The sequence below is a fragment of the Heterocephalus glaber genome, unplaced genomic scaffold (genome assembly GCF_053883595.1).
Source record: "Heterocephalus glaber isolate CG9 unplaced genomic scaffold, H.glaber_assembly_v1.0 deba00001504, whole genome shotgun sequence".
Lineage (NCBI taxonomy): Eukaryota > Metazoa > Chordata > Mammalia > Rodentia > Bathyergidae > Heterocephalus > Heterocephalus glaber.
The window spans coordinates 60,436,077-60,463,184 of NW_028258324.1; the positions used below are offsets into that span (position 1 = coordinate 60,436,077).

Here is a 27,108-nt window from a genome sequence, read left to right on the forward strand (position 1 = left end):
GTGCACATGGGACAATTTCCAAGACAGACCATAAGATGAGCCTCAATCTACTGAAAACTAGTATGCAAGGTATCTTCTCTGACCACAACAAGATAAAGTCGAGTCAATAACAAAATGAAAATGGGAAAATTCACCAACTTGTGGAAGTTAAACAACACATTCTTAAGCAACCAATGGATCAAAGAAGAAATTACAAAGGAAATTAGAAAATACTTATAAATGAATGAAAATACAACATAAGAAAATTTATAAGAAAAAATATGATAAAAGTAGACGTAAGGGTGAAATTTACTGCTATAAACACATTAAAAAGTAGGAACATAGGCTGGGGATTTAGCTCAGTGGTTTCGCCGCCTGCTGCGCAAGCGCAAGGACCCGAGTTCGATCCCCAGGACCAAAAAAAAAAAGAAGTAGGAACAATCTCGAATCAACAACCTAACATTATAACTTAAGGAACTAGAAAAGGGAGAACAAGCTATATGCAAAGCTAGCAGAAAGAAAAGCTTACAGCACAGAGAATGAAAAAAATTCAATACAGAAAATAAAAACAAAAGTTGGTTACAAAGATCCACAAAACTGACAAGTCTTTAGCTAGATGGAATTTAAAATGAGAAAAGATTCAAATTACTAAAATAAGAAATGAAAGCAAAGACATCACTGCCAACTCTAGAGAAATAGAAAGTATTATAAGCATACTATGAACAAATGAACAAGCAAAAATATGGCAACCTAGATGAAATAGAAAATTTCTACAAATATAAAATCTACCAAGACTAAACCATTAAGGAAAATATGACTAGATCTGTAACTAGAAAGGAGACTGAATCACAGCAACTAAAACTCCCCTGACAGGTAAGATTCATGGACCCAGTAGGTTCCTTGGTGAATTCTACCAAGCATCTAAAGAATGAACACAAATTCTTATCTAGTTTTCTTTAAAAAATTAAGATTAGAGAGTCCTTTCATACTCAATTTATGAGGTCAGCATTACTTTGATTCCAAAGCCAGACAAAGACACTACTAGAAACAATAAACTACAGAACAACATCTCTTATGAACACTGATGCAAAAATCCTCAATAAAACACTAGCACACAGAATCCAGCAGTATATTAAGATTATAAACCATGGTCAAATGAGATTGATTACCAGAATGCAATGTAGTTCAACATACAAAAACTGATCAATGCAATACATTGTATTAGCAGACCAAATGGGAAAAAATACATGATCATTTCAATTGATGAAGAAAAAGTATTTGACAAAATATACTATGAAATACTCAACAAATTAGAACTAGAGGGGAACTATGTCAATATAAAGCCATATATTTTCATATATTTCATAATGAAAGCCATGGCATGTGGGTACACCTCCTATACTGAGCATCATACTCAGTAGTGAAAAACTGAAAGCTTTTCCATTAATATTAGGAAAAAGGTAACATACTTACTTTTATCATTGTATTGAACATAACACCAGTTGAATATTGAAACTGGGGCCAGAGTAATCAAGCAAGGAAAAGAAGTATAAAATTCAAGTTGGAACAGAAGAAGCAAAATGATCTGGGTTTACAAGTAAATTAATCTTATAGATAGAAAAGTCTAAATATCCACTGATGCCGGGGATTTAGTTCAGTGGTTCTGCTGCCTGCCTCACAAGCACAAGGACCTGAGTTCAATCCCCGGTACCCCCCCCCCCAACCCCCACAAAAAACTGTTAAAAGTAATAAATTCAGCAAAGTTACGAAGGATACAAAATCAATACACAAAAATATAAAATTCAAATTGGAACAGAAGAAGCAAAATGATCTGTGTTTACAAGTAAATTTATCTTATAGATAGAAAAGTCTAAAATATCCTCAAGTGCCGGGGATTAGTTCAGTGGTTCCACTGCCTGCTTCACAAGCACAAGGATCCGAGTTCGATCCCGGGTACCAAAAAATAAATAAATAAAATAAAATAAAATATCCACAAAAAACTTAAAAAGTAATAAATTCAGCAAAGTTACACAGGATACAAAATCAATACACAAAAATCGGTTGGATTTCTAATAATGATGAAAATCCGAAAAGGAAACCAGCCATTCTGTTTGCAATAGCACCACAAAGAATACCTTGGAATTAATCAAGGAGGTAAAAGACTTAGATAATGAAAATTATAAAACATTTCAGAAAGAAATTAAAAATAAATGAAAAGACACCTATGTTTATGGATTGGAAGACAGTATTTGCATAATGCTATCCAAAGCAATAGAAACATTTAATACTATTCCTATTATAATCCAAATGATGTTTTAAAGAAAATACAAAAGCATATCCTAGAATTCAGATGATATAACATGAGACCCTAGCCAAAACAATCCTGGAAAAGAATTAAACTGGAGGACTCAGATGTCCTGATTTCGAAACTTACTACACATGTACAGTAATTAACACAGTGCAGTACTGGCACAAAGATAGACATATGGACCAATGGAAGAAAATCAAGAGCAGAAATAAACATCATAGACAAAATTTACTTAAAATGGATATACTACCTACATGCAAGATATCAAACTATAAAATTCTTAGAAGAAAACAGGGTAAAAGCATTAAAACAGTACATCTGGCAATGATTTCTTTAGTATGACACAGGCATAGGCAACAAAAGAAAAAAATAGACAAACTGGATTTCATAAAAATTTTCTGCATCAAAGACACTATATAGAATAAAAGGGACATCCGCAGAATAGGAGAAAATATTTGCAAATCATCTCTGATAAAAGACTGATATCCAGAATATACAGAGAACTCCTAAAACTCAACAACAAAAAACTCAATGAAAAAAAATGAACAAAGAAATAGTATTAAGTTTTTGAAAGAAGATATGGATATATGGCAAATAAGCACATGAAAATATGTTTGAAACTACTAATCATTAGGGAAATGAAATAAAAACAATTTTCATTTCACCCATAGGGCTGGTTATACCAAGAAAGCAAAACTGTTGTTGAGGATGTGAAGAAATTAGAATCTTTGTGCACTGCTGGTAGGAATATAAAATGGTATAAATACTGCAGAAAATAGTATGGTGATTTCTTAATAAAATTAAAAATAACCAGGAGCAGTGATTCACATCTGTAATTGCAACTATTAAGGAAGCTGAGGCAGGAGGATTTCGAATTCAAGGACAGCAAGGGCAACTCAGCAAGACCCTGTCTCAAAACAAAACAGGGCTGGGGATGTAGTTCAGTGTTAGAGCACTTCCCTACTACTGCCTATATGCAGAGCCTCTAGGTCCAATTCTCAGTCATAATATAATATACACAACACAACACGACATGTATTACCACATGATAAAGGACTTCCACCTCTAGGTACAAACCCAAAAGAACTACAAGTAGTGTCTTGAAGACAGATTTTTACACTCATGTTCATAGCAGCATTATTTACAATAGCTAAAATGTGGACAAGATCCAAGTGTCTTTGATGAAGGAATGGATGTATGGAAAACTGTGCATGTTCAATATAGAAATTATTCAGCTTCGAAGACTGAAATTGACATATATTCTACAACATGTTCGAACCTTTAGAACATAATGCTAAGTGAAATAATTCAGCCCCCTTCAAAAGACAACTATTATATGATCCCACTTACATGAAGTACTTAGACTAGTCAAAATCAGGACATAAAGTAGATGGTGGATGCTGTGGGCCAGAGGGAGAGAAACGGGGGACTACTGTTTAATGGGGAGCAGAGCGTCAGTTTTGTAAGAGTTCTGGTGATAGATGACAGTGATGGCTATGGAACAATAGTAATGTATTGAGCACCTACTGTTTTTTTTTGGTTTTTTTGGTACTGGGGTTCGAACTTGGGTCCTTGTGCTTGCGCAGCAGGCGGCAAAACCACTGAGCTAAATCCCCGGGCCCCAATAGTAATGTATTTAATACAACTACATTTTATGTTACATGGGTTTTAGCCACAATAATAAAATTTCATAAAATGTGACTTTGAACTCTTAAGAAAATGCATCAAACACAAACTGAACGAAAAGTTATTTTACTTAAAAAGTAATCTGTTCTTTCCCCCACACTCATGAAAGACTACTGAACTATTCCAGATTAAAGGAGACTACAGTATCATGAAAATTAAATGTAATATGTAGTATTAAAATAACCAAAGGATCTGTTCTGTTTTTTGTTTTCATTTTTTTCTATAAGAACATCAATGGGACAATTGTTAAATATAATTGAGGTCCATATACCAGATAAAAGCATTATAGTCATGTTAACTTTCCCATTTAGTTCACTGTTCTGTGGTAATATTTTTGTTCTTAAAAAAGTAGTTCTGGGCCGGGGATTTAGCTCAGTGGCATCACAACTGCCTCACAAGTGCAAGGTCCTAAGTTTGATCCCTGGTACCAAAGGAGAGGAAAAAAAAAAAAAAGTAGTATTATATGATACTAGTTTTTTTTTTGGACTAGGGAATCGAACTCGGGTCCTTGCGCTTGCGCAGCAGGCAGCGAAACCACTGAGCTAAATCCCCGGCCCTATATGATACTAGTTTTAAGAGTAAAGGAACATGAGCCTTCATTTCTAAACTCACAAAAAATATTAACAACTGGGGATCTGCTTAAAAGTATGAGACATCTTTTTACTATTTTGCCACTATATACAGCCTGAAATTATTTGAATAAAAACTAAATAAGCAAACAAAACCTCCAGAAAGCAAAGCAAATAGTATGAAGGAACTGCAGTCAAGTGTTAGTATATAGTTTAAAAAGGCTCGGGCCAGGGATTTAGCTCAGTGGTGCCACCGGCTGCCTCACAAGCGCAAGGTCCCGAGTTCAATCCCTGGTACCAAAACGAAAAAAAAACAAAAACAAAAAGCTCATCTAGATAATTCAAAGGATGCTATTTTTAAGATTACCCATAAATTTAAAATATATCAAGTTATCTGTTAAACAGTACTAGTGACCCAATAATTTAAGAACCAACACTCAGTTTGTGAATTCTGGAAGGTCCAAGGCAAGAGGCTGCTCTGTGCTAGACATATACCTCTAATGTAATTATTTTCATGCCATGTTGGAATTATCTAACTTGTCTTAGAGGACAACAGTGTTTTTATTCATTGCCAACAGTTAAGCTGGACTGTCAACTTGATTGACTTAGGAGCAACCTAGGGGATTAGTAGCACACACTTCTGGGTATGTCTCCATTATCATGGAGGCATGACCTTGGGTACTATGGTATACATTATCCCTGGCCCTTTCCTCTCTGGCAATGCTCCCTTGTTCTCTTTCCCAGCTGCCATAAACTGAGCAGCTTTTGTCCACCATGCTCTTCTGGCATATTTCTGCCTTTGAGACAGACTTACCATGGACCGAATCCCTTGAAATTATGAGCCAAATTCAACCTTTTTTCCTTTAAGTTATGGATGTCATTTGTTTCTGGATTTAAAGTGGTTCCCCCTTACTCATGAGGAGCATGTTCCAAGATTCTGTGGATGCCTGAAATCATGGCTAATACTGTACCCTATAAAAACTGGTTTTTCCTGTATATGCTCATGCTAAAATTTAATTCATAAATTAACCACAGAAGAGATTAAGAACAATAATGAACAGAAAGAGAACAAGTAAAACAATATCCCACAGTAAATTATTCAAAATTTATAAGGTGCTTATATTTCAAATGAGATTGGTATATTTCACAAAGATCATTAATGCTATAGTTAATATTACCATTAATTAGACTTTGGATGACTGCTGGGAGGGCAGTTGATGTCAATACACCACTCCTTGGAACTAGTAAGGCTCTGAAAATGAAAACTGATCAGCTTCTTTGACATTTGGCTATCATTTATTAAAAGTTACATATAACTTTTTAAAGATGATTTTAAGTAGTTTCATTTCCAGAAAGTTAAGAAGATAGCACAAGGAGTTATCGTATACTCTAGACCAGTGATGACAAACCTTTCAGAGTTTTCAATAACAAATGGCTTGCTGTGGCATGCATGCCATAGGTATCACTGAAGGCTCTAAAAGGTTGGCCATTACTGCAACACATGGGCAATTTTTTTTTGGTACCGGGGATCGAACTCAGGACCTTGCATTTGTGAGGCAGGTACGGTGCTACTGAGCTAAATCCCCAGGAACATACTTCACATTTATTCATTAAAAATAACTGGCCATGGGGCTGGGGATTTAGCTCAGTGGTTCTGCCACCTGCCTCGCAAGTGCAAGGTCCTGAGTTTGATCCCTGGTACAAAAAAAAAAAAAAAAATAGGCAGGGATTTAGCTCAGTGGTTCTGCTGTCTGCCTGACAAGTGCAAGGACCGGAGTTCGACTCCTGATACCAAAAAAAAAAAAAAAAAAAAAAAAGAAAAAGTGAAGTATGTTACCTAACTAAATGAGAGAAAGATGAGTATTTCCGAAGAAAAGGAATACATACCAGGAAACAAGGTGCTGTATAAAATGGTAAATCCAATACAAGATCAGTACAATGATTTTCATTCTCTTTAGAAATTACACAAATTTTCAAAAGCAAAAATATTTTTAAAAGTTTTAAAGAGATTAACAGTATAAAAGGCATGATAACAAATCTAACAAGGTAAAATATTATGAAGATAAGTTTAGGATGTGTCTTACTTCATACAGTGTCTTATTTCATTACATTTCATCTAATAAAATGGCAACTGTTGAACCCCTTTAATATATATTAAATCCCAAACATTTCATTGCCTAAAAATAACCAACTGAAGGCCAAAGTAAATCATTAAACCAACAAAAAACAGTTAACAGTTTTAAAAGAATGCAAACAAAATATAAAGAGCAAATGAAATTTTTATAAAGAAAAAAACTAATAAAAACCTGTGGTATGGTGGGTAGGATGACAGTATTCTCAGCAGGGACTGGCAGGACAGGGATCACAGGGACAGTGGGAGAAGAGGGAGGAACAGCTTCTGTTGGCTAAAAATCATCAATGACAAAAAATCAGGAAAAGTACCAAAATAAAAAGGAAACACATAACAGAAAGTTGTGCCATAAAGATAAATTTCATTTTCAGATATAACCAAGAAATAGGTAATATATTACTTTAAATGAGAAAATATTCTCTAGAATTTTTACAAATAATTATATGATCCATTATAAAGACTATAATTGTAAGAAGAGTTTGTTAAAAGTCTAAATGAAAATAATAAATGTCATTTATAATGATCCTAGTCTTAGACATAAGACCCTTATTTTGTTGAGAAATTGCAAAATAATTTTCTAGCATTGGAATGTATTTGACTGCTTTCAAAGAACCAAGTCATTTTATTTGCCCACTATGCAAACAATGTGTTTATAAATTTATAGATAAAAGATTCAAAGCTCCTCAAAACTGTATTTATATTACATAAAATATTCTGTATTAATTTTTACTAAATATCTGCCTAAAACTGCCTATACAGTCATTAATTCAACCAACATTCACTGATTGTTTACTATGTGCCAGATATATTTCAGTAAAATTGAAAAGCAAAGGCAGAGAGAGCACTAGCTATATAATTTAAATAAGTTTTGATGTTTAATAACTCTATTTGCCCTGATTTAATTATATTTTAAAAGATGTACAGAAAAGTGTTTTATAACAAGATGCAATTCCTCTAAGATGGATTAATTCATAAATACTTGCTATACAAATGGCATATGTATGTAAAAAAACACCCACTAAAATCAAGTAGGTAAGTGCACCAACAGCAACTAAAAACAGGAATAGTTTGAACTTGAAACTATGCTTATCCTCACAGATAAATGCAAAATAAAATTATAATGATTAATCTGGCCTACCAGTCAATCAAGATTTATTTAAAAAATGTATGGAATCTTTTCAACAACGGTGCTGAAATTGCATGATCACATAAAAGAATGAAACTGGACCCCCCAATTTCATATCATATATAAAAATTAACTTTAAATGGGTACAACATCCTAAATACAAGATCTAAAATCATGAAAACTCTTAGAAGGAAAACTAGGCAAAAATACTAAAGTTAAAAAAAAAAATACTAAAGTTAAGATTAGTACTGCAGATGGTGATAAGATCTCTTTCTTCCTAACCAGTTCCCATTTTGGGATGATGAAATAATTCTGGAGATGTATAGTGGTATTTGCATAACACTGTGAATGTATTTAATGTCACTGAACTGTATACTTAAAAATACTTAAAATGGTAAATTTTATGTTATGTGTATTTTAACATAACTTCAATCACCATTTATATACTTTTCCTATAGAAAAAATTCTGAATTCTATATTATGAGTTTCACATTAATAAACTAACACATTTACTTGGAAATGACCTTTTTGTACTGATTTATAATTAAACCACAAGAAAAAGAATGTTTTTGAAAGAATTATTGCTGGATTAACTAGATATAATATCAAATGAACCAATGATCCCTACTTTAACCATACATAGTCAATTCTAGAAGATTTGCTGGTATAAATTAGAGAAATAAAGCTTCTAGGAAATAATATGGTAAAATACTGTCATGATTGGTGTAGGCAACAACTTACTGAACAGAAAAGGCCAAGGTGGGTAAGGAGAATATCTGTGTGCAGAGTGGAGGGAAGACAGGAACCTGGCACAGAGTGCTGGAGCTTGAACAGGGTGGGAAGGTATCCATGTAGGAAGAGCAGGGGCAGCAGCTTGATGTGTGTGGTTGAAACCCAAATGAGACGAAGGGTATCTATGTGGCAGAAGCAGTAGCCTGATACAAGGTTTGAGGGTCTCAGTAGAATAAAAGGGTATCCGTTGGTGCTTGACCAGAGTAAGGAAGGTGGCCATTTACAGCAGTGATGGTGATAGGACATGTTTACATATGGAGGATTTTGAACTAATACACATATAAAGGATAAAGGGAGCAAGGTTCTTCATTTCAGAAAAGGGAGATATAAATATGAAAAGGGAGAAAACTAGCATAATACAGCGTTAGACTGGAATTTGAAGTATTGATATAAACATGGTTTTTAATATATAGGGATATAAAAATAAACGTAAATATGCATGTACACACACACACACAAACACAAACACACACATATACACACTCCCTAGCTCTGCCCACCTACAGGAACTGGGAACTTACCTCTAAAGAAAGAACACACCTAGCACCTAGGCCTTGATTCTAAATACCTATTTTTTAAGAAGCAGAATTCCAGGCCAGGGATTTAGCCGAGGCAAGCGCAAGGTCCTGAGTTTGATTCCCAGTACACATCCCCAAAGCAGAATTTCTTCGAGAAAATAGCTTACTTTAGTGCTAGAGATCAGCAAGTTCAATGAACCCAGAAATCTTGCTATGCTAGAAAGTAAGAAAGTGGTCAAACAGGGGTATCATAAAGGATGTAGAAGTGGTTTGAAGGGCTGCCATTGTTCAGACTGGGAACAATCTGAGACTCAAAATAAAAAATTATAACAGAGGCTTAATAACCAACAAATAAAATAGGGATCCAAGAGTCCACACTGATATAAATATATCCATGAAGAAATACATGGAGAGAAGAGAAAGCATTTCTTACAATGGAATTCTAAAAAAACAGAAGATATGACAAAATCAGAAAATCATTCGGCAATTATCACAGATACAGTTCATTCAAGCAAAAAAAAAATGTATACATGCTCCAGGAAAAGAAAAACAGTATATTTTTTCAACAGATGTGTTACCCTCGTACAGGGGACCCTCAAGGGTGCTGTATATCACAGAAAACCCACTACACTGACGACCCTTAGAGAAGAAATTGAAAATGCATGTGCAGCAATCTCGATGACCAAAGGTTACCCAAGGAGCAGTTCGCCATACTAATAAATGTCTGGAAGCTCATGGCCAACACTTTGAGCACCTCTTGTAATGGTAGAGGCCAAAGGTAACTTGTATTAATCTCATGATGTCTCAATAAATTTAGTGTTAAAATAGTTACACAAATTTTTCTTTTCCTGAAGTGTGTATACATTTTTTGGGGGCAGACTATATATATAATCTAAACAGTTTCCTGTGTCTCTTTGTTGTTTTTGTTAGAACACCATAATTAGTTTATTTTTTAAATGTTTGAAAATGTCACAAAATATCATTTTCTTAGTAATGGTCTCGAGTGCTAATAGTATAAGATCTTAGCTGACAGATATTTTATATAAAAATAAGGAAAAACTACATGCTTATGCAAATTTTAAGGCCAAGCATAGAAAATTTTCTCCCTTGGCAGTTCTCTAAAACCCTTTTTGATTAACTATAATCCTTTCATTTTACATTTAAATCTCACTGTCTCCTTCTGTCTCTGAGCTTCCTCTGGAAACTATCTTCTTTAGATAAGGAACTAAATACTATCTTTAAATTCCTAAAAACTTGCACCATCTTAACCTATCCTACTCTTTAGAGGGCAATAAGCTCTTTGCAAAAGAACATAGGCTTGTGCCTCTTCCTTAAGGCAGGCAAATACTTAAAAAAGAAATGACGTATCAACACACACAATTTCCACGGCACAAACAATAAACAATTTTGGTAACAAAGACTTACAGAACAACAAAATAATTCATACAATTCACTTGAAACAAAAAATCGCTAAACACATAACAATCAAACGTGAGAAATGGCACAGATATTAGATCTTAAGAGTAAAATTAAGAGATAAGAGAATAATTTGAATAACAGATTAAGAGCACGGTAAAGCGCTAGGGAGCTGCCTAAGATTTTAAATTGGAAAATGTCAAATACAGTAATATATATATATATAAAATATAAATAATAAGGCAGCAATATATAATAACCATTATATTTGAATTATTGCAGAAAAGAAATTCAGAATAGCAATTTAAACTGGAAAATTCTGAATTGATTAGAGAATAATGACTTAAATTATGCTATCATCTTTGTCCTGTTCTGTATTACTCAATAAGATCAGCTCCAAAGAGGTTTTGTTTTTTTTAAAAGATCTTGATCATGTGACTAGCAACAGTCTCAGTTGTTTCTATCCATAGCAACACTATGGAATCATTAGCCTGTGAGGCTGCCTTCAGAGACTTGTTTCCATGACAACAGAGGCTATAATATTAACACTGTCTCAAGGAACACTGCAGAAAATTGTATACTGCTGTAAAATAACCTGATACACTGTACATATTTAAAAAGTACTAAACCAGCATTAAATCAACAGCTATCTAAAGTGTTTAAACTGATTTAACAGATGTTTATTAGTTTTCTTTATAGCTTTATACATCACATCTAATCTCAGATTTTAAATTAAGAAACCAGTGTTTAAAATGTAGGCGATTTTCATTAAAATGGTTTAAAGCCTCATTAGGTAGTCATGTATATAACATGTACTACACATCCACAGACACGGTCATGTATCAGCCTCCCTAACTTCCTTTTATTAAACAATAAATGTATACTTATTGAGTGAGCCTACCTTTATTAAAATTTTTTTTTGCTTAAAATAGCTACAATGGTTTTTATTACATACATATGAATCCTGACAGGAAAAGACAGAAGGGACAATTAGAAGGCTGTGATTGGTGGCTTAAGCAGGATGGTGATAATGGTGAAGATGGACCTGAGTAGTCAAATCAAGATAGATTTTGAATGTAGAGTTGCAATGTATCTAATGTGACTGAAGTCAGGACTACTACAAATAATACACACAATGGCAACTAGAAATTATTTCTTGTATCATAGAGATTTAGACATAAAAGTAATCTAAATATATTTTTCCTCACTACATTATTTATTAAAATGATTTTCAGGGCTGGGAATATGGCACAGTGGTAGAGTACTTATCTTGCATACTCAAGGCCCTGGGTTTGAGCCCCAGTACTGGGGGGAAACCTAACAAAACAAAACAACTTACCCTAAACAAAAAAAATCAGCCAACCAAACAAAATGAAACAACAAAGGAGATAATCGACAGCATACTATCAGGAAACTAATAATTCTTACATTTAACATTAACATGTTACATAAATGGAACAAATTGAGCTTAGAATATAAACAAAAATTCAGCATGGTCTAAAATCATTATTTTTTAGGAAAAGTGAAACAAATGAATTAGCAAATCTTTTAGTATCAATATCTTAGATGGTAAGAAAAATTAACTACCCTTGTGGCACTGCTGGTCAATACAGATCTTACATGTTTTTGAATGACACAATTTTTATTTATTTATTTATTTATTTATTTATTTATTTATTTATTTATTTATTTGGTACCGGGGATCGAACTCGGGTCCTTGTGCTTGCGCAGCAGGCGGTGAAACCACTGAGCTAAATCCCTGGCTCCACAATTTATATTCTTAATTCAAATTCTTTAGTCCTTTGTTTAAAGATCTATGCTATAATGATGCATGTTTCTCTCATTAAATGTCAAAGCAGCTACATAAGATTATGAGAGAAACCAGGAAAAACTGCAGGCCTTTTGAATGTTTGTAAGAGAATAAAATATAGCAGAGTATATTTATAAAACCTGCTTTGGAATTGCTGCATTCAACAGAGGGTTAGTATCTTCAGAAAAAGGTTAAGTCTTACATGGCTTAAATTTACAGTATTTTTTATAATTCAAATGTCTTTTTGCCATTGTCATTGGAAACAGGTGCCTTTTAACATACACTGGTAGTTTTTAGAAAAGCCATCCATGTCCTAACTATCTCAGAAGCAAACATCTACTAAAACTAGACATTTTTTTTAAAAAAAAAATCACTAACAGTATTAAAATACAATTTTTTTTTCTCAGTACTGGGGGTTGAACTTAGGACCTTGAACTTGCCAGACAGGCACGGTGTAAAATACAATTTTAAAATTTTAAAGTTACTATGAGGAAACAGGAAAACAGATTTAACAACTCTATTATGTAAACATGGGTGTGAATTTGTTAGTTCACACTGACAGATCATCTGGTTCATGAATCTTATTTCTACCTACAAGATTCATAATATTCATTTAGTTCAGTTTTTAATCTTCTGATTATGGAAAAACGGTACAGTATCAGCATTCAGCTGATGATCTTGTAGTACTGATAAATGGATGAGCTAAACACTAAAAATTTCAAGAGGCCTAAAACCTGAATTTAAAGATATCATTACATAATTAACAAACAGGGATGAAATTACCCAATGCAATATGCTTTAAACTTGATTTTTATCAGAATGTGGGTAGAGAAATATGCACAACCCTTGACTTCAAAACTACCTTAATACTTCTTACTAATCACATTTGCGCTATTCTGCTCACTCTTCTGTAAGTCCCTAATGATTTAGGCCCCTGAAGTTGTGGCCTCCTGTTCTCCTTGCACTTATGTTTTAGCCATAGCGACCTCCTGCTGCTCTTCAAATATCCTACATATGCTTCAGCCTTACTATTTGCTATTTGTTCCTCTGCCTGGCATGCTCTTGACTAGATATCCACACAACTCATTTTTATTTATTTTTATTTTTTTTCACACAACTCATTTTTAAGATTCCTTTTTATTTTCCTCCAGTAGCAGGGATCGAACTCAGGACCTTGCTCTGCGCTTGTGAGGCAGGCACAGTGCCACTGAGCTAAATCCCTGGCTCCTCATTTCTTTTACAGCTTTACTCAAATATTACCTTTAAGTTAAATTCCCTGTAAGTTATCCTATCATTATGAACATCTATTTTCTTGTCTTGTTACTTTCCTCCAGAACACTACATGTTTTTTATTAATTATGTTTGTTATCTATTTTCTCTTACGTTAATATAGATCTGTAAGAGCAGGGATTTTGTTCTGCTCACTCTTGTATGCTTAGTGCCTAGAACAGTGCACACAGAAAGTATTAACCTATGTGTGTTGGATGAATGAGACCATGTAACTGGCAAAGCAGGCCGATTTTATCAGTACTCTAAAAAAACCACTCAGGGAACACATGGTGTACATTTCTTCTCCCTTCTTCCATTTTATACTCTATACATAGCAGACATAACTGAAAGGTTCTTTCTGTGCACTTGGGTAGCCACGAGCAATCAGAAAATATTCAAGAAAGTCTCCCATTTGACAATCTTTGAAGTTTTTTTTTTGGTACTGGGGATCGATCTCAGGACCTTACACTTAGGGAGGCAGGCGCCGGAACCACACAGCTAAATCCCCAGCCCTGAAGTTTTATAATATAAAATAAAATTGTCAGTTTAATGCTCTATATCTAGCAATAACTGACTTCTTTAACTTTCTATTTGGAAATAAACATGTTTTGGTCAAGTATATTTACTCAGAAGACTATCATCTTTCCTTTTCAAACTGCATTAAGAAGTAAACCTCACTGAGAGTTTATAATTTAAAATCTATGGTGCTTTTCCTCCAAACATCTAGGTTCTCCTAAGCTCAATTTGGGCTCTTTGTTCCCTTAATGGTATGTGTTTCTTGCTGTTACTATCTGTTTTACTCTGATGTTCCCATTTTTTTTCTTTTTGGCTCTCCAACACCTGTTTAATCTCCTACATTGCGTTCTCTGTTAAAATAATTGTAGTGGATTCTATTTTCTTGGCTGGGCCATGTTAAAGTTTGCAATCCTCTAGTTTTATCATTCTAATTAGGCTGCTTCTTCACATCTTTGTATTTCTCACTGTAAAAGTCAGAATATTTGTGGAACCAATAATGGTGGTAGTGGTAGTTAATACTGTCATGTCGGTGGTGATGAAGATGATAAAGATGACCTTACTGGTACCAGGAATCATAAACTGGTCTGCATGTATCATCTCATTTAATTTTCACTAAATGATGGAGATAAATTTCATCCCTATTTTCTACAGATGAGGAAACAGAATTTAGGTGATCTTCTCAAGGTGCCACACACTTAGTGGATGGCAGAATACAGATTTAAACCCAGGCCATCATCCTCTAAAGATAGTATCCTGAAGCAGTATACTACACTGTCTCTTTAAAATAGTTTTATTTTTCTTTATTGTTACTATTCTCTTAGTGCAAAGAGAATAGGTAATACTTCAAAATAGAAAGGAGTATTCCCTAAAGCCTCAACTTAGGGTTTGGCAAATGTTTTCTAGGGGAATAAAGTTTTATTTGCCATGCAGGTTTTGTTGAAACTACCCAACCGCTTCTGCTGGAGCTCAAAAGCAGCCACAGGGAACATATAAATAGGCAGGGGTGCACTCTAAAAAACTTTCTTTATAAAAATAGCTGACAGGGGCCGGGGATGTAGCTCAGCAGCGCAGCGCCTGCCCAGCAAGCGCAAGGCCCTGGGTTTGATTCTCAATACCGAAAAAGAAAAGTAAAAAAAAGCCCTCCCAAAAAGCCCCTTAAAAATAGCTGACAGGCTGTATTTTGCCTGAAGGCTATAGTTTGCTGATACTTAGTTTAGGCTGGCTAAAAAAAAGGCTGATTTCAGTCAATGGATACAATAGAAATGACTCCAAAACACTTACGTTAGTTTGTACTTGTTATAACTGATCTACTCCTTTTGCAGTGCTTAAACCAGTGATGGAAAACCTTTCAGAGCTTTCAATGATAACAGCTCCTGCTGCAGCACACGTGCCATAGGTTTGACACCACTGGCTTGTTAAGAACAAGAAACCATCTGCCCCAAAACATGGGCATGACAATTTAAAACACAAAAGATACATATGAAAATTTCAAGTTCCATCCAGAGTTATTTAAAAATACTTTTATAGCTGGGGATTTAGCTCAGTGGTTCTACCGCCTGCCTTGAAAGTGCAAGGTCCCAAATTCCATCCCTGGTACTAAAAAAAAAAAAAAAAAAAAAAAAAAAAAGAAGTCTGTTTAAAGTTACTGATTCCTACATGATCTGAACTATTTTTTGCCTTTATTAAAATTCTAAACTGATAGAAAAACGAAGGACTGAAAATATATTTAAATAGCAGTGTCAAGAAGTACAAAGAATAACAGTAAAAGATCTTTAAAGAAACTGACACTAAGTAAAATTTTAATGAGAACTTAAGTTCTTCAAATATTTAGAGTATACATGCCTCACAATTTTTTCATTAAGGGGTTTGAATTACTTCTGAAATACACAAAAACTTACAACATCCTGTAATGTAGACTTGCCAGATTTTAAGCCAGTTATACATAAAAATGGTTTGTGAAATTTACAGTGGCCAAATCATATTTAGGAGCACCAAAGTTCCTTTCAGCCATGTAAATGAAAATAAACATTTGTATAACATTTATTTACTCAGCAAATATTTATCAAGTGCCTTCTCCATGCTATGCTCTAGGGATACAAAAAAGAAAAATACACATTCATTGTACCAGTTTTTATGAAGAGTACAGTTTAGCAGCTAAGATTAAACAAAATGATTACTTACTACTAAATTACAGTTGTGGTAAGAGGTACAAAGTATAACTCTTACGGAAATAAACACTGTATGAAATAAACAAAGGGCAAAAATGTAAGTTCAATCTCCCCTGAGCTCCATGAGCATGTGCAGCAGTCATTTTCTAGCAGTTATTAACACATTATTTTAAAATGTTTGATTAAAATATGTAAATTGGAATGTGTAAAATTTTTTGTCTATTTGCCCTTCTAAAAATCAAGACACTATGTAAAAACTACAAAGATGAAAACACATTTCCTATCTAAAAGTAACTTACTTAGTTCTTCAAACTAAACCGAAACAATCTAAAGATACTAATTGTATTTTTTTTAATACAGTACTTTATCTTTTTAGAGATTTAAGTTCACAGTAAAATTGAATGGGAGATAGAACAAATTCCCTTACTCTGCCCACATACATGTACAGCCCACCCACAGTCAGCATCTCTACACCACAGCAGTGTGTCTGTTACCATCAGTAAACCTGCACCGACATTACTATCAGCCAGAGCCCATGCTTACACTAGGATGTGAACTTGCTGCTGGAACGTTCTATGGGTTTCAACAAGTGTACAACGTCACATATCCAGCATTATAGAATCATACAGGGTAGTTTTACTGTCCTAAAACTCCTCTGTGCTCTACCTTCTTCCCATCTGCCTTTTCTAGAATGTCATCAACTTGGAATTATACAGTACGTAGCCTTTTCAGATTGGCTTTCATTTCATTTAGTAATGCATTTAACATTCCTGCATTTTTTTTTTTTTTTGGTGATCCGGTAACTTGTTTTCAGCATTCTCTAATATTCTATTATCTTAAATACATTTACCCATTTGCCTACTGAAAGAGATCTTGGTTGTTTCTAGGTTGTGACAATTATTTTAAAAAGCTGCTAAAACATGTATGTGGTTTTGTGTGGAACAAAGTTTTCAATTCATTTGGACTAACAGTAAAGAGTGCAATTGCTAGACTGGTCAATTTTTTACTTTGTAAAAGTTTATGTAACAATTGTAAACATTTAATCTTCATCTTTACATTTTTCTAAAGTGTTCTACTCTACAAATGATTAAGTATCATTTAAGTAGATTTTTAGTAAGTACATATATATATATAAGAAATAAAATATATAACATATTCTGTGTCAAAGGGGGGGGATAATTTCCAAATCTGAGTAGTGGTATTAATTTTACAACGACTGTACCTTTTCAGTAGGAAATGAAGAAATGTCTCTGTCAAAAGTCAGCATCTCACTAGAGTACAAGGGATTATTTCTAGTTTTTTCTTCTGGCAACTATTCTACTATCAATCAGTTAGCATTTCCAAAGTAACTGAAGATTGCCTATCCACTCTCTTCATATTTTAGTTCAATACAAAGGTACTACAATACTATAGTAGAGATGAAGGAATAAAAACATATGTATTTATCGCTTCAAAATAAAACTATCACTAGGCATGAAACCAGATGAAAACTGTACAGTATAGAGAACAAAGTTAAGTCAACTCATGATGGTCTAAAATGAAGATGTCTTGGTGGAAATATTTAGACCTACTGTCTCGTGGGAATAGTCAGAAGATAAATGGATATAAATAGGTGACCATATGTCTCTGTTTGTTTGGAAGTATGTATTTATGCCTTTTGTCTCACTTTAATTATTAATAGTTCCTTCCTTTGATGGAAGGAAGTTACAAAGGGTAAGAGAGTTGAGATTATGGAAAGCAATGTTTATAGTTATGGAGCATGGAATCTTAGCAAGGAAAGATGTGAGAGCATACAAAACAGATTAAGTGGTATAGCTGATGGTACTGAAAAAGTAAAACAAGCATTTATGTAGATCATTCAAGTGAAAGAAAAAAAGATTCTTACCAATAAAGATATCAAAGAATAGAAAGTCTAGATTTTGGACATACTGTATGAGGATATTAGAAATCACCGGGGATTTAGCTCAGTGGTTCTGCCACCTGCCTCACAAGCAGAAGGACCCGAGTTTGATCCCTGGTACCAAAAAAAAAAAAAAAGAATGATTATAAGAATAGTGGGCAGAGAAAAGACAGTAAACAAGTACTGAAATAATCAATGGGTAAGAGTGATCACTACAAAAGGAGGAAAAGTGGAAAACATTGACTGGTGAAATCTAAATTCTTTTGCAAGAAGGAGGAGGTATAGTCTTCCGTAACATAACCATGATAAGCAAAGAAGAGCATTAACTGAAGCTGTTGATCTCGTGGTACATGGAGTGCGACAAACAAAAGTTCCACTTGTTTTGAGGAATGTAAAAAAAATTTGTATTCTCAGGAATTCTCCAGATTTCCAAGAGAGAAGAAAAGGTGAGATGAACTGTTAACAAAGGATGCTGTGGATAAAGAAGATTCCACAAACTGGAAGTTCTTAAATGCAGAGTGAACCCGGTTTCTGTGGTTAGAGACAAATGGGAGTTTAAAACAGGTTAGGGATATACCAAGCACACAAAGATAAGGAGATGCATTATGGAGATCTGGAAAGTGAACTTTCAATAGTGGCTAAGGCTAAAACAAATGCAGACCTGTAATTAGTTCTGATGATATATTTGGCAGAGAAGTAAGAAATAGATAACCAGGTAAATTTAGCCATCTACCCGTGGCTGATTTTTAGCAATTTGCTGAAAGGAGTGCTGGGATGAGAGGCAAGGTACTGGAACTGTATTTCATCTATAATTTGATGGACTTTTGAGTCCTTCCCTTAAATCCTGAGATTTAAAGATACTGAGATCTGTGGTTCTCAAAAACTAGATGGCTTGCACTTATAGTGATCTTAAGACAACAAAATTGGGTGAATGCATAAATGTACATTACCCTAGGTTCTGAAATTCTTAATTACTTATACTTAAATCTGTCTACAGATTATGAAGTTTACCAATATAAAAACAGTTATAACATTAGCCAAACTTAATTGTAACAGCATTTATGTATAAAGTGCTGTTCTAAGTATGTTATATATATTAAATCACTGAACAGAACTAACTCAATGAAGTTGATACTGTTGTTATCTCCATTTTGGGGACAATCTATCCAATGCACAGCTCTAAGATTAAATCCTTTATAATTCAGAATATACCTTTTAGGACAAAGGGTATTCTTTTTAAATAAGTTATCCTATGAATTTTTCTACATGAGTAAACATTTTTTCCTGTATTTTAGGAAAGAGCTTTTCCTCTAAGGAGATTATTCAACTCATGTGGCTAACATTTACTGTCATGAAAATTTTATTATTCTATTTCAATTCTGACAAGTCATTATGTCTATTCCATTCATTCCTAGGAACAGAACTTTGTTTCCTTCAGTTTAACTGGGCATGTCAGGAGTTTGGGGGAACCTTTTTGAGTATAATGATTTATGTTAGGGATTTTCAAGTAGTTCAAAATAAATAAATAGTTGCTAAATACACATTTAAAGTGACCTAACACTTTATAGCTATTTGAAGTTTATATTACTATGGTCATTAATAAACACTGATATTGTCAAGAAGATTAAACTTTTCACCTAGGAATTAATCAGGGTTAGCAAAGTCTAGAAGTATCAGTATGAAGTTCTTTAAAACCCTGCTGAATATAAAAACTGGTCCTAGATTGAAGGACTGAGTATGAGTATACTAGGAAGGGGTGGGGAGATTAACATAAGTGATCCTAAATTCAAGAACAGGAGGGATGCCAAGATAAGGAACCAAGGAAGGCTTAATAATGAGTAGATCATTTATTCCATATTATATTATTTAAAATTAAGGACAAAAGTAGTATGAAAAACAAAATGGAAAACACCAAAGTAAACAAATTTACATGAAATTCATCTTAACATTAAAAATTCAGGTACCCAAAGGGTATCAGATTAGGTGTCATATTTTGGAATGCTAAGTTATAGGTAACACTCCAGGTACCTGAAACAGAAATTAACTAAGTGATTCTATAAACACTGATTGGGCACAAAGAAGCTAAACCTAGGGGCTGGGGATTTAGCTCAGTGGTTTCACCGCCTGCTGCGTAAGCGCAAGGACTCAAATTCAATCCCTGGTACCAAAAAAAAAGAAAAGAAGCTAAGTCTTGCAGAAGTTTATAACCACTCAGTTTCTTTATCATTCAAAAATATTCATGGTGTCCAAATAAATTCTCAATATTAAAGAAGAACCTGGTCATAATCTTAGTTATGAACACAAATATCTCCAACAGACAAGCAATTTAAATGAATCTGTAAATAAAATTTGTTTGTAGCAGATATGTGGGGCTATATTAAAATACAGCAATGACTTGCATACTAGTAAACTATGATTTACTAACAACTTTCCAATCTGCTAAAAGTATCATGCAGCCTAGTAAAAAATAATTAGATTAAAAGTTAATCTTCTGATCAAATCTTAGAAAGCAGTATTTCTGACAACACCAGAATAGGAGACCCTTATTTCTCACAGTACAGACAAAACACTGTCACACTATCATATTCAGAGGTACAGAGTACATGCTCAATAAATTATGACATTTAACTAGTCTATTTTATTTCTTAAAATATACAAATTCTGGTGTCACAGAATAAAACTGCTAGCTGCCATGAGTTCATAGGTGAAATAGAAAAGCTATTCCAGCATCAACTAAGATGCAAATAAGTCTAAAGTTCTTTCTTAGTTCCATTATATTTTATCCTACAAAATGAGTCCCAATGAGTTATAAGAGAAGACTTGGATAAACTATCCAATTCATCAGTAAGGAAAGTGTATAAAGTGAAAAATGAAATGATGGCATTCCCGAGCAGGAGAAAATAGAAGTTAAAACCTTTGACCTAATATCTGCACTTCTAGAGATGAAGCCTTTCATTACAAAGGTAATGAAAAAGGAAAATTGAGTATCAGCAAAGAGATCTGAAAGAAATAAAAACTCATTAATCTGTTTATAGAAATGATATGAACGAAACTGGGGATGAGGGTATGACTAAAAATGACTTAACAAAGGCCATGACTGCACTTTTTGCCCCAATTCTTAAGTAACTATAATGTAACTCTGGTTTCAACAGTTTTATAGGTCAATTATTTCTCCTGTCTTTTCATTTGTAGGACCTTAGGATGAATTACAGATACATCAATGGTAGTATGTGTGCATATAGCATATACATATATAGTAGTGTATTTACATAAATCATATGTAAAGTTTTTAGGTATTTTTCTTATTGATAATGGATCATTTACTATTAATCCACAACAAATACTAACACCAACTTTTAGTCCTTATATCCTTTTTATGATATATGTAATTGTAGTAAAAACTGAGGTAAATTCTTTGAGCAATATTCAATTTAAACTAATTATTACCCCTCAAAGTTTTAAGTAGCCTCAGTGCCTACACGAAAAATGATTGTCTCTCCCCCAGAAATTTCATTTCTCTCAAATATATATGAAAAATAACAGAATTTCTTACTGACATTTTAAAATCAAAACCATTACAGGACAATTTTAGTAGCTAAAACCAGTAAGAAGCTGTGACATTTACAGTTCATATTTATTGTGCTGCTTCTAATTATTTTTAAACAGCTTTAGGGAAATTTATTTTTTAAAAGTCCTAAGAAATGTATATGTAGCTGTATGGATTTTGTTCATTTAAATATTACCAAAGTCAAAGGAAGTCATCCTCAATTTGTTTGTAAATTAAGATATATTCTTATCCTTTTATTTTACTAGTCAAACAAGTATCTGTTAAAAATTAAAGAAAAAACTATTAATATTCACCTCACCCTACCCCTCCCTATACCAAACAATAGGCATTTTACTCAATTATTTATTTTATATTTCTCTTCTTGTATTTAATATACATTTTCTAAAAAATAAGTAATTTTATGAGATTCTTTTCTAAAATGTAAGACTTTTATTAGTGTTTGCTCATCTCTTTGTAATGTAAACTGAATATAGGGGAAAAAATGTTCCCACAATAATGTAACTACACAAGTTTACTGATGCCAAATTAACACTAGATAATACATATTTATAGAATGGAAGGTCTCATGAAATCTCTTAAATCAACTTAATATGATTTTAAGGTATAAATATCTGCAATAGTAGCCAAGTATATTAAACTTACATTCTATTCTCAAACACTAAAATGAAAATATTTCAAATTATCTTGTTTTTTTACTGTAACAGTCTCCCTGCAGTTATTTAATAATATACAAAAACCAATCAAGCAGGCATTTCCTTTGCTCAAACAACGTACTCTCAAGCATTTAATACAGTCTAGAAATAAGATGAGCATCATTAATTTACATTTTAATATCTGCATTAATGGCTCTATATTTTTAGAGAAATCATTCAACAGAATCTGAGACTGTTTTGTTTGGCATTACATAAGAGCAGAAGGGACAATATTTTTTGTTCCCCTCTTTGTGCTAAAGATCTGCAATGATGGACTAAAAACATAAATTTCTGCGTATCCAAGGTTTCTGCCATACAGCTCTCTTTTTAATAAGAAATCGGCACTAAGTCATTTCCCAAAGCAAATGTGAACAGAAATATACTGAAAATAATTTCAACAAGTGGTATGTTACCTGGGTGGAGCTGGTGGCTACCGAGATGCAGTCAATAAAGCTGTGTCTTCGAGTGAAAAATGCAACTATCTGCTGCCAGCGTGAAGGTTCTGGCTCAGCCTGCAGTTCATCTGACGAGCCCTTTTTTGCCCAGTGTTTCTGCTTTGGGCCTACTGAACCATGGCTAGAGCTAGTATTCCCTCCTCGACTGGCACGAGAGTACAGAAGTGTGTTGTTTCCGAAAATGTAATTCATCTCTGCAGCCCTGCAGGTGGTTGCCAAGCAGTCTTACTTCTCTACCAGCTGCTGAGTGGTGAATGATCGGTAAAAACTGCAGCTAGAATTACAGCAGCATCACTTGTAGATCAGAGAAAATAAAAACCTTGAGAAATGATGCTCATTTTCTCTGTAGTTTCTTCCTATGAAAGAGCTTGTATCTTCCCACTGTACCTGTTAGCTATATGATGGCTGAGTTTATTTTTGTAGACAAAAAAGACGACATAAGGTGGATTTCTTTCTCGTGATTATTTTTTTCACCAGCGTCTGCAGGAACCAAAAGCTGTTCTTTTGTTAGCTGATAACTAGACGAACCGAAATCCAGGAAGTGAGGTCGATTAGCAGGTGAAGAAGGATGTTACAAACACTGGACTACCGAGACCCTTTGGGGCTGCCTGATTTAACGTACCGGGTGGAAAAACCCTGGATTACTAAGTTTCAATCACAGTCTATAGTAAAATCCAATGGCATCTTCACTGCTTACATAAATTATAAATATGAACTGAATTTAAAAATACAAGAGGATCCTTTCTGCCAACAGTTCTGAATGTTAAAATAATTTCACTAAAAGAAACTTTGTTATTCACATACAAATTATGCCACCAAGAACAGTCTTACATTATGTAGCATTAATTTTAAGTTTTTAGAAAGTACTATCTAAGCTATATATGTTAAACTCTGAGCATCTAATGATAGGGAGAAATCCATTTATAATGTAGCACGATCATTTTACATAATATATTGATTTCTAATGTTTTGATAACTGAGTCTGTAGAGACAGGATAATGAGCAAAATAAATACGTCTTCTGGAACTTTTATGATAAAAAAAGACTAGCTAAGAAATTATCAGAATCATCCCTCTAGTATATTTATCATGAAGATTACAAGATTATGAATTTGTAAAACTGCAAAAGAACATTGATAGCTTTTGTTTGTTTTATAAGTAGTGAAATGTATTTTATAATACTGTGGCTTATCAAATAATGCTGTTTGATTGTTTTTTTGGTACCAGGGATCAAACTCGGGACCTTGTGTTTCTGAGGCAGGAGCCAGAACAACTGAGTTAAATCCCCAGCCCTAGTTGTTTGATTGTTAAATGAACATTTTCTAATATCTAGTCTCTTGGTTTGCTTCAGAATTGCCTGGGGTGCTACCTAAAAAACGTGCTAAGTGATCCTCTTGACCCTTTTTTGGTAACAGGAATTGAACTCAGGACCTCATGCTTGCTGGGCAGGTGCTGCACCACTGAGCTACCTCCCTGGGCCCCTAAGAGATTCTTAAGCACCTTCAAATTTGAGGACCAGATTCCTAAGCCTATCCTCTTAATATTATGCTATATTAGCTTACATTAAATTATATAGTTGTTTTAAAACCATGTATGAACAAAACTACCACTGTACTTGATAATTTGCTAACAGTTGAATAATGCAATTTTTAAGCCAGTATGAGCCTACTGTAAGTCACAATTTCAGACATGGCTATTTTTTCAGACGTGGACTAACAAACTCTTATCTATGTGCTTGCCAGCATCAACTAGATGTAGCCTACTAGAAAGTGAACTACCCTGCAAACTACAGCCTGGAGGTCTACTGCAATACTGCAATCTAGCTCAGCAAGAAAAGATGTTCATGCTCCCTAAGATATAGTGACATATACTCTAAAAAGGTTGAGGGCCACGTGAGCCTCTTGGGGATAAAATGTTTGTGACAGAGATGATAGCAAAAAATTTCAAGTTTCTACTCAAGGACTGTGCAGGAAGTAGCTGGTGATTTATGGCCCTGGACAGACTAGATCCATTTAATTGGAAGCAGGAGAATAGAGAAAAACACTAAAGGTAGACAAAGAACTAAGAATTTTCTCTGAAGGGAAATCAGAATTTTACTTTGGGTCAGTTACTTAACAACTGATTACTGCGGTTTATACTAGTGCTGTAGTAATGGAGTATTTGGCACCAACATATGTGCTTTGAGCCATACATTTTGATGAAAACCCAGGAAAAGCAAAAACAAAACACCCTAGAATTGATGCAGGTTTTGTTATTCTGGATTGGAATGAGGATGCCAAATGCAAATGTTGAATGCAAATCTCCTGCTTCTAGCTGCAAACAGTATCAATAGATAGAATATTAAGCCCTTAGTACACACAGATTTATTCTAGGACGTCAAAGAACTTGAGCATTATCTAAAGTTGACAGATCACTCCATCTCATATTTCACTAGAGCACAGAGAAAACAGATGTCCCTCAACAGATGAATTTCTTATCCAAATTCACTCACAGAGAAAACTCCAAATTCTGAGAAAGGCTTCTTTAGAAAATGTCCTGTTATCGAGGCACAAAAACCTAGGATCACCTCATCCATTTCCAAGTGGTAAGCATATGCACACAAAACCATCTCTGTACATAAGTCACAATTGTTTCCCTTGATTTGATTGGGAGACAAGGCAATCAACTGTTTTTTGCTTCAAAATAACCTCACTCATTACAGAGCCGAAAGATAAACTCTATTACAATAAAATTTAAGTTAAAATATAGAAAACTCTGGGAAGCCTATTTACAATAATGAATTTTAAAAAACACAGCCTAAACCACCAAAAAGAATCACTATCAGCATATAATATACAAAAGATTGACCCTTACTTTCTGGTATAGTTTTTTTCTTTTTCAAAGAAATGATAATATATAGTACACATCTAGCCTGAACAACGGGCAAAAGATTAAGTGGGTTATTATGTAGTCTCAAATATGATTATGAAAAATTTGTAGTTGTCAGAAAGATGTATTTTATCATCTTAAACGGAAGTAAAAACAGTTCAAAATTTATATAGGTTAGTCCTCATTATTTGCACACATTTCCAAACTCACAAATTAGCCCAGAATCTTACAAGTATAATAAAAAAGCCTGCATTAAGTAATCCTGATAAATTTTAAAAGGTTAAAAGATGAGAGGAAAAACTACACTAAACCACTAAAATACTAAAAAAGAAATTAACTATAAAACTAAAGCACTGTAAAAGCAACATAACAGGCATTTTTCTTACTCTTTTAACCATTATCATCTGAGCTGTTAAATTTTGTTTTGTTTTGTTTTTTTGGTACCAGGGATCGAACTCAGGTTGAGATGTTAAATTTTAAAGCATATAACAATACCTCTGAGATAAGACAAGACTGAACTGAGAATATCAATATGAAAGTGTACTGTTTATTACTTATCTAGAAAAACTCATACTGTCTATACAAATCCCTCTGTGTGAGCACCATCTAGTGGTCAAAATGTATACAAATGATATGCTCATTTTAGTATGCCATCCAAAATGGCACGGATTTAGGGCCATCCAAAAATTAAATTATAATAAAAAAATAGTTCATTTGCTCCAGGGGTGTGGAAACAAAGATGAGTTCAAAGGGTGGTCATTACTACTACTCCGGTAGTATTCAATTTGAAAGGCTCACATTTGCTTATCCCCATTCTCTTCTTACTCCCATTTCTCATAATTTTTTGAAAAATTTAAGCACAGGTGGTAATTTCATTGTATAATACTCTCACTACTACTAGATGCAATGTGCCTAGAGTAGAAGATATACTAACTTAGAGAAATTACTTCCTCATATACCCTCTTCTGATTTCAAGTACCTCATAACAATGTTACTTTGCACATACTCGTTAAACAAACTTTTCCTTGCCATTGAAGAAAAACACAAAATATGAATTCTTCTGTTTCCTCAATCATCACTGCAACTTCCCATACAGCTAGTAATGCACCTATTGTCCTCCTGTCACTTCATCTAGATTTCAAACTCTTTTGAAAAAGGCTTAAGGTTTGCTTATTTGCTAAATTTACTTTCCTGACCACTTTCCCCAAGTCCCAACTCATTTTTAGTTTTCAGAATCTTGACACTCTTCTTACCCCAAATTTACCCTTCTTACCCCGAATTTACCCATGTTCTTTTCTTCCACATTAGGATTAAAAACAAAGCACATTATATCACTAA

At 33.8% G+C, this 27,108-nt stretch overlaps 1 protein-coding gene across 29 annotated transcripts in view; it reads right to left on the reverse strand.

Moving 5' to 3' along the window:
• Dlg1 (discs large MAGUK scaffold protein 1) overlaps nucleotides 1-27,108 on the reverse strand; it is a 220,945-nt gene that overhangs the window by 109,907 nt on the left and 83,930 nt on the right. For 10 of the 29 annotated variants that reach the window (XM_021255265.2, XM_004834721.3, XM_004834731.4 and 7 more), the window contains one exon: nucleotides 6,849-6,947. The exons of 13 other annotated variants lie outside the window; for them this stretch is intronic. In XM_021255265.2, the coding sequence (XP_021110924.1) occupies nucleotides 6,849-6,947 (99 nt within the window). Of the gene's footprint in view, nucleotides 1-6,848; nucleotides 6,948-22,861; nucleotides 23,733-27,108 lie in introns of those variants that run through there. 6 more of the 29 variants (XM_021255310.2, XM_004834737.3, XM_087186997.1 and 3 more) reach the window with 6 other exon arrangements.